The 13187-nt window shown below is 34.1% G+C and overlaps 2 protein-coding genes across 2 annotated transcripts; one reads left to right on the top strand and one right to left on the bottom strand.

Annotated features, from left to right (window-relative positions):
* Positions 1-613: 613 nt before the first annotated feature.
* LOC129300324 (uncharacterized) lies at positions 614-2292 on the bottom strand. The gene is made up of 3 exons (XM_054938890.1): positions 1928-2292; positions 1642-1769; positions 614-705 (listed from the first exon to the last, which is right to left on the bottom strand). Exons 1-3 carry the CDS (start codon positions 2098-2100, stop codon positions 614-616), a joined length of 393 nt encoding a protein of 130 aa, XP_054794865.1. The 5' UTR covers positions 2101-2292.
* Positions 2293-3841: 1549 nt separating this feature from the next.
* On the top strand, positions 3842-10747 carry LOC129300325 (diaminopimelate decarboxylase 1, chloroplastic-like). Its single transcript, XM_054938891.1, has 9 exons — positions 3842-4110; positions 4984-5545; positions 5774-5948; positions 6951-7100; positions 7428-7589; positions 8231-8416; positions 9924-10046; positions 10138-10227; positions 10506-10747. The coding sequence occupies exons 2-9, from the start codon at positions 5055-5057 to the stop codon at positions 10584-10586; spliced, it is 1458 nt and encodes a 485-aa protein (XP_054794866.1). The 5' UTR covers positions 3842-4110; positions 4984-5054; the 3' UTR covers positions 10587-10747.
* The last annotated feature ends 2440 nt before the right edge of the window (positions 10748-13187 follow it).

The raw sequence follows: 13187 nt of genomic DNA, 5'->3' as shown, positions 1-13187 counted from the left end.
ACAGCCATGAACTTCAGAGGTAAAAAGGATTCAATCCGGGAAATGCTGGCAGGTTAGTACTCTTAGTTAAACAAAACAATATAAGGGAAGTTCTTTTTAATTTCTGAATGAATGACTCTTTATAAGATGATTATACATAACATATTAGTCAACTAAAATAAATTAAGTTTTCCAGACATAGCTTTTTCTCGTTGAAATAAGTAAGTCCCTAATTATCTACAAGACAACAGCTATCCTTTTTCTTCTGAGCATAAAGTAGAACTTGATGTATTTTGCTTCAAGGAAAGGTGAAAGGAGGGAATGCTCACATTTCAAATTGAAATTGTCGTGTTCTAAGATTTGAGTGACCATTGTAATCATAAATAAATGATGGTAACGATGATGAATTTTTAACCAAGGACCAAAAAGACATTTCTCAACAGCCAAAAAAAAATGATCTATTGGAGGCATTGAAATCAAAACAAAAGATCACCAGCAGTTAAGAATAAATAACACACCCAGTGTTTAAAACAAGGGTCTGACCAATGCGATGAACAGCAACTGATAATCGAGCCTTTGAATAAGGCATTTTAAAAATCTGCTTCAGAATGTCTGCAGGAGCAACACATCAATTTCATCTCTCGTACTCTGCCAAACCAGATACTGCAAGTGCCTCGCATTTTCTGGTAAGATTAGATGCAACAGCAGCACCATCCCAAGGTAAATCTGTTACACGACACATGTCAAAAGCATCAGCAATATGCATGTGAATAACCAAAGGTTTTTTGCCACTTCGAATAATTCTAGTGGTAGATGATATTAACTTTACAGAAACTCACAAAAGCATTGGCTTGTCTCCTCAAGTAACATAGCTGTAAGATGTGTAAATCTGTCAGTAAAACAGATTGCTTGAGTGTTCAAGTTTATTTATGGCATGAAACAACTCAAAGCATGATCACACTCATAAAAAAATTTGACACCTTTCCTTAAAGTCCCAACCAGAGATACGAGGAAATCCAGAGGGCCAAGTTCAATGAACATAAAATGGGCAACTTTAAACAATTAATCCCACTCTTATCCTTTCTTCCTAAGAATTCATGCACAGAGCTACAAAGAAGAATAACATACCTTGAGATAACCAGGGACATTAATTAAATTATGGGGAAAGAAATTTGTTTGAATTCGAGTCAACATAACACCTTGATCTCACTTGAGCTTAGCAGAAGGTTGTTGTGTCTAAGTTTTATACTCGTTTTCAAACAGGGTTTATTAGAATTCCTTTTTGAACTATGGCTTCATCAGAACATATCGTAATGTGATGATGATACAAGTATAAGCTTATAATACAGCCAGGTTGCTTTCTCTTGGGAAAGGCCTTTACAATTCCATTCATGGGATTAGGGGACTTAATACAAGAGTAAATATAATCCAGAAAATCAGCATTTATTCTAGCCTGAAACCCACAAGACATAGAGTATCTTGTCGCATTGCACATCCATTGAACATATGCTAGTGATCTAATTTCACCTTACTCAATTACCCAGTGCATAGCCAATAGCTGTATTACTAAAAGAGCGACAATCACAAGCCAGAAGTGATCTTCTTGCGTTCAAACTGCTAAGTGTTTAGTAGATGAAAATTAGAACAGTGGGTCACAAGTACCTCCAGCGGACCTTGACTGCACAGCACCAACAGGAAGAACCTTTTCTGGGAAATGCGAAAGAAGTGGAGGCGTATTGAGATCAGTCTCAGTCGGAAGCATCCGGTACCGATACCGCGGGGCATTTACTCTGCGGGAAAAAAACAAACAATTTAAAAATGCAGCAAACCGCTTGCTTAATAAACTGGGTATCAAAATGACAATCACAATAATAGCAAGGCCAAATTTGAGTAATTAAACACTTCAAAATTACAAAATCAAAAACACAGTCACAGAGAGTGCGTGTACGTTTGGCGGTTCGGGAGAAGAGCGGAACCAAAAGCGTGGAAGGATTTGTCGGTGGGGACAGGGATTGAACCGCAAAGGAAACCGACGGGTTTGGGAGTGACGATTTCCAAAGTTCCGATGCACTGAAGCTCCCAAGAGGAGCTATCAGAGCTGGGGGAAGACGATGATGCCATGTGATTGTTGATGGCTTTCAGTTCAGGTGAATTGTAGTATGCAATTGCAGGGAGACAATGAGTCTGGACAACCAGCCTCCGACGATGAAGATGGGTGTTAATTTTTCCGATGTCAGCTTCCCTATAGAGGAGTACCGTGCGCCATCACGAATCTGGGTTTCTCTGTTTCTTCTATTCTGTTCCGGAATGTGGTTCGCGCCTTGTTGGAGTATTGAGCGGCCTCGACACGAACTCACGGGCCTAGACATAGTTAGAATAAAATAATAATAATAATAATAATAATAAGACTGGATTTAATAAAGTAATAATAATAATTTTTAATGTTTGAACTTATTTAAAAAAAAAATCAAACTAAACCCAAACACAATTAAATTTAGTTCAAATCATCTAAATTAAAAATTTATACTTTAAAAATATAATAAATATTAATTATTTTTTAAATTATTTTATATTAAAATGATATATATTTAAGTGCACCATTACAATATTTTTAAAAAAATTAAAACATTTATATTATCATATTTTTATTATTTTTATTTTATAATATATCTTAAATAATATTTAAAATATATTTTAATATTGACCTTTTATATTTTAAGACTCACATATTAATTTAAAAAATTGAATCTTATATATCATTTAAGAATTAAAAAATATATTTTATATTTTTGTAAAATAAAAATATTAATTTAAAATAAAAATTTAATTTTATTTTAAAAATAAATATATGAATATTTGGGCCGTCCTAAACCGAACTTAGTCATTTAATTTTTTAAGAGCTTAGACTTATTTGAGTGAAATTTATTTGAGTTCAATTCCCACCAATTATGCTGGCTCTAAATTTAAGAGAGGCCTTATCATGAAGGATCTCTGTTTTTTTTTTTTTATAAAACAAAAAAAACAGGATGTTTGTTTATTAATTTGTTCATAAGGGATAAATTGTCCAGTAAAAATGTGAGAGAAAAATGTGGGTTAAGCGTCAAGAATTGAATCAATGACTTTGCACTGAAAAAATGATTTATTCTACTGCAAGGTTTTTTTTTTTTAAAAAAACAACTAGTATGCTCGTGTTTTGAACGATCAACCATTCTAGATATATTGATTGATAAATGTTGTTGTTAGGGGAAAAACAACAATGAATCCACATACATTGATTAAGTTTTGCTCTTAGTTCTTAATTTCTTATAATTTTATTTAATTCTTTTCAATTTATTTAATCTAATCTATCTATAATGTTAGTTTCTATAATTTTATTTTACTGACAAGATCAATTTAATTTTTCTAACTAAAAATTAATTCAATTTGAAAGCAAAAAGAAACAAATCCTTAATTTATCAATATTATCCACAATAAAAAATATATAAAATTTATAGAAATTATATATTATTTATAAATAATTAATAATAGGATTTATTTATAAAATTAAGATAACATAGAAGAAATATTTTACAAAGCCTCACCTTTTCTTTTTTTTCTTTTTTTTTGAATAACATGAGTAACATTTTCAGTTTTCATTCAGGAAAAAAAAAAAAAACGCAGTACAACAGTGCAGTGGGGCGTAAGAAACACTAACAAAGAAGGGCCAATGGGACTTACGCAGGAGATAAGCCCAAGGTCCAAATGAAGGCCCAAAGTCCAAACAAAGTACGTTGCTACAATGCCATCAGCTATTTCATGTTTATTAACTTCACATTGTTGACTTGGACTGAAGTCCCCAACTCCAACCCGGCGAACCCTCTCCCGTCTTTTCACACGCTGTAAGCTCACTCTGCTGTTTCACTGCCCTGCAGCCGTAACTTTTAAATGAAGCGGTCGGCCTAGCCGCCCCTACATTCCTCAACTCATCGTTTCCGTCACCTTCAGTCCTCGTGATAGTAAAGCGAATCACCGTTTCCTTCTGTTTTCATTCTCGTTCGAGGTCGCCGCTCTGCTTCTTCTCCTTCTTCGTGCTTCGACGCAGCGCGCAGCCCCACCGAGTCCGTGACCATCATCGTTCTAGGTTCCTCGAAGGTAAGAATGGCGTAACCATTCTTCAGTTCTGGATTGTGGATAATTTGTTCTTGTGTGCGATTTTGTGATGCTGACTTCAGTTGTGGTTTTTTGTGGGGCTAGGATGTAGTTTCAGTTGGGTTTTGTTTTTTATGTGCGATTTTGGGATGTTGCTATGATGCAGTACTGGAAATTTAATATATTTTTTTCATGATTCTGGGTGGTTTTTGTTGTCTTTTGATTATTTGGAACTTGAATTTGCGTACATGATTTAAAAAAAAAATTAGTAAAATCTAAAAGCCATTGTTCGTGGGGGCGTGCTTTCATATCTTAGCTTTACTGCACAAGACCTCGAACTGTTCTTAAGGTATGTAATATCATCTCTGATTTATTGGAAAGAGGATGTGTTGCAAATTGCAAATGAAGGCATTGCTCTTCCTGAACCTAAACCAGAAGGTTTAAAAAACGTGAAATTAATTGGCGGTGTTCGCATTATGGTTGGTCAATGACTTATGTGTTGGTCTTGGTTGACACTTGAGAGTCGGCAGAAAAAAGGGGGGCTTTTGATAGCTCTATTAGTATTGCTTTACTTGGAAAAAGTTGGATTATACTTTGACCTACTATCTTCAATTCAACTGTGGCATCCAATTGTGAAGTTATCTTGCGACTGAAGTTGAATGACTTTACCGGAGTTGTCTATTGCTAGCTACACCCCTGCCACTAAATGTTGGATGTTAAATCTCTGACTTTTATTCAGTGCAACAGTACCTAATTGACTGGTTAGTGGACTCTAGTGATAAGTAAAATTGGTGAGAAATACCTGAAAGGGAATGTTAATGTTTTGCATATTCTGGAACAGTAGCAATTGCTAAGATTGTTACTTGTTTTTTTCAGGAAATCAATTGAGGTTACCCATAGCAGCATCAAATCTTTTGCCTTGGTAACAGGGATTTGCTACTACGGTCATGGCAGCCACACACCTTTTCTCTTTTTCTCCTTCACTTCCTAAAGCTCGAACCTACCCTTTAAATCATAACCGTTTTACCCAAAACCCAACTCTATCCCTCAAACCTACTGCGCGATCATGTCTTCTTAGAGCAGTTCTATCCCAGAATACTGATAAAACTTCATTACAGGACCCTAAGACGACTAAGTTTCAGCATTGTTTCACCAAGTCTGAAGATGGATATTTATATTGTGAGGGGCTTAAAGTGCAGGAAGTTATGGAATCTGTTGAGAGAAGGCCTTTCTACTTATACAGTAAACCTCAAATTACTAGAAATGTTGAAGCCTATAAGTCAGCTTTGGAAGGCTTGAGGTCTGTTATTGGTTATGCTATCAAGGCCAACAATAATTTGAAGATTCTGGAACATGTAAGGCATTTGGGTTGTGGAGCAGTGCTTGTTAGCGGAAATGAGCTTAGGCTAGCTCTTCGTGCAGGGTTTGATCCCACAAGGTTAGATTACACTGTGCCCATGAATGCGTGCATGCATATGTTAATCTATTTGTGCTTCTTTAAAATCCTCGTGTTGCCAGCTATCTGTTTGAGAATGCCATCTCAGCTTTGTTGACTAAGGAAGTATATCATTTGGTATTCTTCAGTTATTGACGATTTTTTCATTATAGTTTATCTTCTGTATGTGTGGTACTTAATCTGATTCTTGCTTTATTTATGGATGAATAGGTGTGTCTTTAACGGGAATGGAAAAATCCTAGAGGATTTGGTCTTGGCTGCCCAAGAAGGTGTTTTTATCAATATTGATAGTGAATTTGACCTGGAAAACATTGTAGCAGCTGCAAGAATTGCTGGTAAAATGATTAATGTCTTGCTTAGGATTAATCCTGATGTGGATCCACAGGTATATTATGAGTGATGAAGAATTCCTCCAGCTGCCTATAGTTTGTTAAACTTTGATTGGTAACATGTTAATTTCGTCTCAAAGTATTGCTAATAGATGCATGACTGAGGTGAAATCATACACGAAGAAGGATTACTTGAAATTCCATAAAATGTTAGCTTTCAATAGATGCGGTATTCTGGCTGTTGGGATTCAAGTTATATGTAAGAATGTCCTGCATGATCATTGATAAGAGTGAAATAGATTCTGTGTTTAGTAGGATATAGGAACTGAAAGTTTGTTAAACTTTTACTGATAACTTGTTCATGTATCACTAATAGATACGCAGCTGAATTGAAAATATATGCAAAAGAAGGCTTCCGAAACTCTATAAATGTGGGACTTGCTTTCAATAGATATTGTTGACTATCAGGATTCTTGAATTCTAAGGTTATCCTGCATAGTAGTTGATGTGACGGAAATACATTAAGTCAAGTAGGAACTTGGAACTGAAAGTTGTTATTTATAGTCTCATCTATTTGAGTTCTTGTTGGTGTATTATTATTATTATTATTATTTTTTAAAAATAAACTTCTTGTTGTATTAATAATAACACTTGACTGAAAGCTCATTACTTTGTTTTTATTTTCAACAATGTAAAGTATCCTAGGACTACATTTGTCATGATATTGATAGCTAATTTTCTCCTATGATTTCTTACTCTCACACATTGTCATGAATATATAACTTGAAACATTTGTGACTTTGTAAAGTCCAGTAATCCTCTGATTTATTAATTATGGACGCTCTCCTATGTATTGCTATTTCTGTTTTTCTTTCCCTTTTATTTTTTTAACCACAACTGTTTCACACCTGAATGTTGTGTGTGCAAGACCACTGTTCGACCAACTTTCTTTTCTTTTCTACACCTCTACATTTGCAGCCTTTGTTTGCATATGCAAATTAAGTTTCTAAATTATGGTGAACTCTTGCAATAAAAAATTATCTGTTGTCATTTTTAAGGTCCATCCTTATGTTGCCACTGGGAACAAAAACTCCAAATTTGGCATTAGAAATGAGAAGCTTCAGTGGTTTTTGGATGCTGTGAAGGAACACCCTAATGAGTTAAAACTTGTAGGGGCCCACTGTCATCTTGGCTCAACAATTACCAAGGTATATCTGCAATACTTCTATATGTTTCTTTGTCATCCCCCTGCTCCACCTTAAATTATAAGAAGATAATCTGGACTAAACAACTCAACAAGAACAGGCCTTGTTACACTAAGAAATATAGATTAAACATTACAGATAATTTCTTAGTCGTTATTATTTAAGCTTTGTATTCAATTTTTCTGTTTTTTGTTATCAGGATGTTTTTTACCATAATTTTCTTGAGTAACCTTGGCATTTAAGTTTTATTGCCGGACAACTTTGTTGCTTCTCAATCTTAGTCTAAATATAATTATTGAAGTCAACATTGTGCCTTTTTCCCTGTCTCAGGTGGACATTTTCAGGGACGCTGCTGTTATCATGGTCAACTACATTGACCAAATTCGAGCTCAAGGTTTTGAAGTTAATTATTTAAATATTGGTGGTGGACTTGGGATAGATTATTATCATTCTGATGCTGTCCTTCCTACACCCAGAGATCTCATTGATACTGTGAGGACTCAACATTGACATCTCTCCTTATCTGCCTATATCTAGCATGATTAAATAAGCCGCTTCTAACAAATAAGGAATGGCTAGTAATTGACAAATTGGAAGAATTGATTTTGCAATGCACATACTTAAGTTGCAGCATCCTATATGCTCTGACATATAGGGATTAGGGATGTGTATTTAATTTGCACTTAAGAACTATTTTTTATGCTTATATTATTGCAACAATTTACTGAAAATGGAATTTTGAATTTTGAGGGACATGACCAACTTCATCTCCTGAAGCCTTGTATGTATGCTTTCCTGATGAATGGGATGAATGGGAGAGTCCTATAGATATATCTGGATCTTAAGTGCATTCTTGTTTGTAATCATCCATTGCATTGCTCCTGATCTTCATGCATGCAGTGATGAACTTGAGTGATTTTAAATTACAATGTGGAAGAGAATCTGTTACTGCTTAACTTTTCCAATTAATGCATAATATGACAACCCTCCCATGAAATCTGGTATTTTCTGCTGCTGACATGGTAACACTAGTTAAATGCTTTCTGATAAGTGAAATAGTGTTTTTTTGTCCCAATTGCGTATTTCAATTTTTTCCTGCTGATTCAATATTTCTGCACTAATCAATTGTATAGGTACGGGAGCTTGTCCTTTCGCGGGATCTTAATCTCATCATTGAACCAGGGAGATCACTCATAGCAAACACTTGTTGCTTAGTCAACAGGGTGACAGGGGTCAAAACTAATGGATCTAAAAATTTCATTGTGATTGATGGAAGCATGGCTGAACTTATACGTCCTAGTCTATATGATGCCTACCAGGTAGTTATTCAAGTCCTCTCGTGATTTATCATCAAATGCATTGATTCTGATGTGGGTGTATGGTTTGTAGCTTCTTTCCTCATTAGATCTTTTGGGGCAATGGCTCCTTCTTCTCCAATTTATGAAGGGCTAGTGAAAGAATGTTAATATGGGTAAATGCACTTTTAGCTTGGATGGTTGCCACAATTGGTTTCTCGTTGATTCCCCATACAACGATCCTTGTTTTGTGTTTGTTGCCCTAAAGATGGCATTCTAAAACAAAATGATTGACTGTGCCATGGCCTTTCACCCAAGGCTAAGTTCATACAATTCTATATCATCAAGATATTGTAGATTGCCCTTTGTGGTGGACCCCACCTATTAAGCGTCTTGGTCATCCATTTTTATTTTCTGCCATTCAAATGTCACTTAGGTTGCGCTTGGATGGGTGAATTTGGGTTGAGAATTTAGATTTGAAATCTCATTTAAAAACTCATTTGAAATTTTTGGATTCTAAATTATTTGTTTGGATGATATAAAAAATTTTACATTATAATGTTAAATTCTTTGTTTGGATTTTAAGTAAAATTTCAAATTTCAAATTCTTTGTTTGAATTTAAAAGCAACTCAAACAATATCAGTGATTTGGTCTTGGTCAAAATCAGCGGTCCGGATAGCCGACTTCTACCAGGACCAAACCATTGACGCCTATCAGGATCGAATGGCAAACTTCTATCGGGACCAAATTGTCAACATCAATTAGGGCTTGATTGTTAGCACAGCATCATTGGAGCCAAATAGGACAAGACTATAGCTACCCACCAGGGACAGCCACCTAAGACCGGGATTGGAAAGCCGAATCCCATGGTGACTGGGTTTTATGACTTCAATTGAGATTGGATTGGTGATCGAATCATCAATGCTAACCGAGATCGGATCGTCAACGGTCGCTTCTTGGTCAAGTTAGTTGGTCCAATCTTGGTCACAATGGGAGTCGGCCATCAGATCCCAGTCGCAAGTTGCTGTCTGATCTCAATCAATGTCGGTGGTCTTGTCCCGGTCAGTGCCGGCAATCTACTCGGTGGAAGTCGGTCGTCCAATCTCAATTGGTGTTAATGGTTTGGTTTCAATGGAAGTCAGCCATTCAGTCTCGATTGGTCATGGCAGCCTGGTCTCGGTTGGCGGTGGCAACAGTTCAATCCTGGTCGCCACCGACAATTTGGTTATGTTCGCCACCACCGACGAGCCAGTCAAATTACAAAAAAACTAAGGTAAGATTTGAAATAATAGGGATTTAGAAAGGATTTTCAAATTATAAAGAGATTGAAGTAGAACTTGGATTTAGATGAATTTCAAATTCATACATTTTTAATTTCTCAAGCAATGGGTTTAGCTCAAATCAAAATTCAAATTCTTATGCATCCAAACATAACATTGATGAATTCTGGCTTTTCTTTTCATACATTTGCTTCATCCAAACATAACATGGACGTCACTGCAGAATTGAATTTTCATTGTTTAAGTGCAGCATATAGAGCTGGTTTCCCCTGCTCCAGCAAATGCTGATACAGCAACTTTTGATGTGGTTGGCCCTGTTTGTGAGTCTGCAGATTTCTTAGGAAAAGAAAGAGTACTTCCAACGCCGGCCAAGGTAATTTTATGAATTGACATCATAACTAATTAGTTCAGCAATAATATTTTGCATAATCTGGGCAGCTGTATAAATTGCTTTCATTTTGTAGGGTGCTGGTTTAGTTGTTCATGATGCTGGTGCTTACTGCATGAGCATGGCATCAACCTACAATCTTAAGATGCGGCCTCCTGAGTATTGGGTATGGTTCTGTTTTATGTGTAAATTATAATTGTAAAATATATTTAAAATGAAAATTTAAGAGCTATTCTTTGCGGTTAATGCCAGCTTGCTACTAGTATTGCTGTGAAACTGGAACGTTGGATAAACTCTTGAGTTGTCTACAATGTTATTAGCTTTATGATTACACCCTTATAACCCAATTCATTCAAAAAATTGAAAACCTTTCCCCGAAAATCACAATTTACCCTAATAGATTATTTGTCTACTGTGGGTAATATACTCTGCAAAATATTTTAGGTTGACGATGATGGAACAGTGGCCAAAATCAGACACGGAGAGACATTTGAAGATCATTTGCGGTTCTTTGAGGGCCTCTGAGTGGAGAATTCAATTTTAGTGGGTTACAAGGCTTGAATTTTGTTTGAAATGTATTATGAGATTGTTTCTTCGATTACATTGGGGTCAAACTCTTGATGGTAGAAGCAGATTGTTCCTGTGTGGCTCTTGCTTTTTAATAAATTATCTAGCATTCAGATTTATTTAATATATCAGTAATATTAATTTAATTCTTTAGTCAACTAGAGAGGCTATCCTTTTATCCTGAAGATAAACTATCTATCCCTTGAACAGTTAATTGCAAGATCTTCCCTAGATGACTATGGCTTCCAAAGCTGGGCATGGGGAACACTTGCACTCCACAGTCTTGGTGCATGGCAAAACTTATAAATCTGTGCTGGCTAAACTGAATTTGAACGGTCCATGATGCTCCTCGTTAGGATGAGCACTGAAATCCTACTTGATTTTCTGCATCTATTAAAATAAAAATTTATTAAAAATGTAAAAAATAATTTATATTAAATATGTATCATTTAGATTTAATCTAAACAGTTTAGATTGGTGGTCATTGAAGCGGATTCAAAATCTCCTAGCAAAGTGAAGCTCTTTAGAGAGCCCTAGGAATTCATCCTTTGTAGTAAGCAAATTATACGACTCTCTCTCTCTCCAAGTGGATGTGGAGAAGAGAGATGCGCCATCCCCTTCTTCAGATTTGACACACTGCTGATTTTGGCAACTTGCCTAATCCATTTAGCGACATCACCTCCAATGTCACCCTCCATGATGGGCTTGAGAATCTCTACTATTTTTTCCTTCTATTATTTTTTTCATTGTTTAAATTAAATTTATATTTTTAAAAAATATCAAATCACTAACTTTAAAATAAATGATTTTAATACTAATCTAATATCTTCTTTTAATATCTAATACTAATAAATAATCTAAGTAATAAAGAATCTAAAATAAAAAATATTCTAATATAAATTTGAGACTGAGTTCTAGAAATTCAAAAATTCATATTAATTTTATTAATTTAATTTATTAATCATAAAAAATAAATAAATAATAATAAAATTAATATATATAGTAATTATAATATAATTAATTCTAATTCTAATTTTTATTATTATAATAAACCAGATTTACATTGATTTCTCCTCTACCCTCCTTTGCAAGCCAGCTCCCCCATGATCGCATGCATGTCCTCTTTATGATGTCATTTTATTAGGTGTAGTTAGATTTCGTGCTTGTTTAGGGTACCATTTAGTTGGCTTAAACTATAGTCTGAAGGCAGGGGTGAAAAAAAAAAATGTTTGGATAAGAATAGTTAGCAAATAAGTTTTTCTTTTTCAATTAGAGTTAAACAAGGAGCTAGATTTTGAAACTTTAACATTAATTAGCAACATTTAATGCATTTTAAATTTATTGAATAACCTATTTATTCTTCCACATTTTCTTTTAAAATTTGATATTTTTATTATTTGTAAGATATATATTATTTAAATAAACCTATTAAGTCTTTTAGTATTTAAAATTTTTTTCTACATTAATACTTTATCTCCTTTATTTTTATAATTATAATTTTAATATTTTCTTAAATTTATCAAATTGCATGCTTGTATATATGAGAGAGAGACTTGCAACTCATGTCTTTTCAGGTTTTTTTTAGCTGCCCATGTCTTTCAAGTTTTAAAAAAATAAAATAATAATTGTTAAATTCCTAGTGAAATTTAAAAAAATTATAAATATTAATTCAAATAGTTATAAATTCATAAATTTCAACTGCAAATACAACATTTAAGTTAATCATAACTTTCAATTTGTACATAAAATTTTTATTTTTAGTTGTTTAAATCGATACTTGTAATTCATTTTTTAAAATAATTTATTAAAATTTTAATTATCATTAATTTGGTCTTTTAGACTTTATCGCCATTCTTCCATTATCATTTGGGTGAGCTTAGAGTTTTAGAGCTAGCTCTAGTTTTTAAAGCATGACATGGCCTTGTGCCTCTGACATCATAAAGAAGACTACAAATTTACAAACGCCTGTCACATAATTTAGTCATCGAAGTCTTATATCAAGTCCTAAACATCCTGACTCCTAGAATTGTCTTGCGTTAATTAGTTAGCTCCAGCCTTGAGATACCCTATTTTAATCCCAAAAAAAAAAAAAAGCAATGAGGGGTTCTTTATGGGGTTATCTTTAGACTGATGTTGAGAGTTAGCTCTAATGTATAAGGAATAATAGTTTTTTTTCATTCAAGTTAACTAAGTAGTTGCTGTCCGAAAAATCAGCTAAATAGTTACTAATTCTTCAGCATTAAGTGGCCAGAAGATACTTACAGGATTCGCATAGTTTATTTTATGTTTTGCCCTTTGAGCTCTTATTGAGGATATGTTGTCTTTGGGGATAAAAAATTGATAGATGCGTGTATAAAGGTTTGCTAGGCAGATGCACCTATAAAATGCAATAAACAATTTATAATTGAGCTTAATTATGAAAAACGTGTGATATGTTTATATATATATATATATATATATTATTTTATTGTGATTAGTTTGATATGCACATCTTTTATAAGCTGAAAAAGCTTATATGCAGTGGTAAGCCACATGTATTTGAAGGGGATAAACGAAAAA

This window comes from Prosopis cineraria, unplaced genomic scaffold (genome assembly GCF_029017545.1).
Source record: "Prosopis cineraria cultivar Desert tree isolate PC_DT_omini unplaced genomic scaffold, ASM2901754v1 PC1536, whole genome shotgun sequence".
Taxonomy (NCBI): domain Eukaryota; kingdom Viridiplantae; phylum Streptophyta; class Magnoliopsida; order Fabales; family Fabaceae; genus Prosopis; species Prosopis cineraria.
The sequence above is the reverse complement of the archived record's forward strand: the minus strand, read 5'-3'. Positions and strand labels throughout refer to the sequence as shown.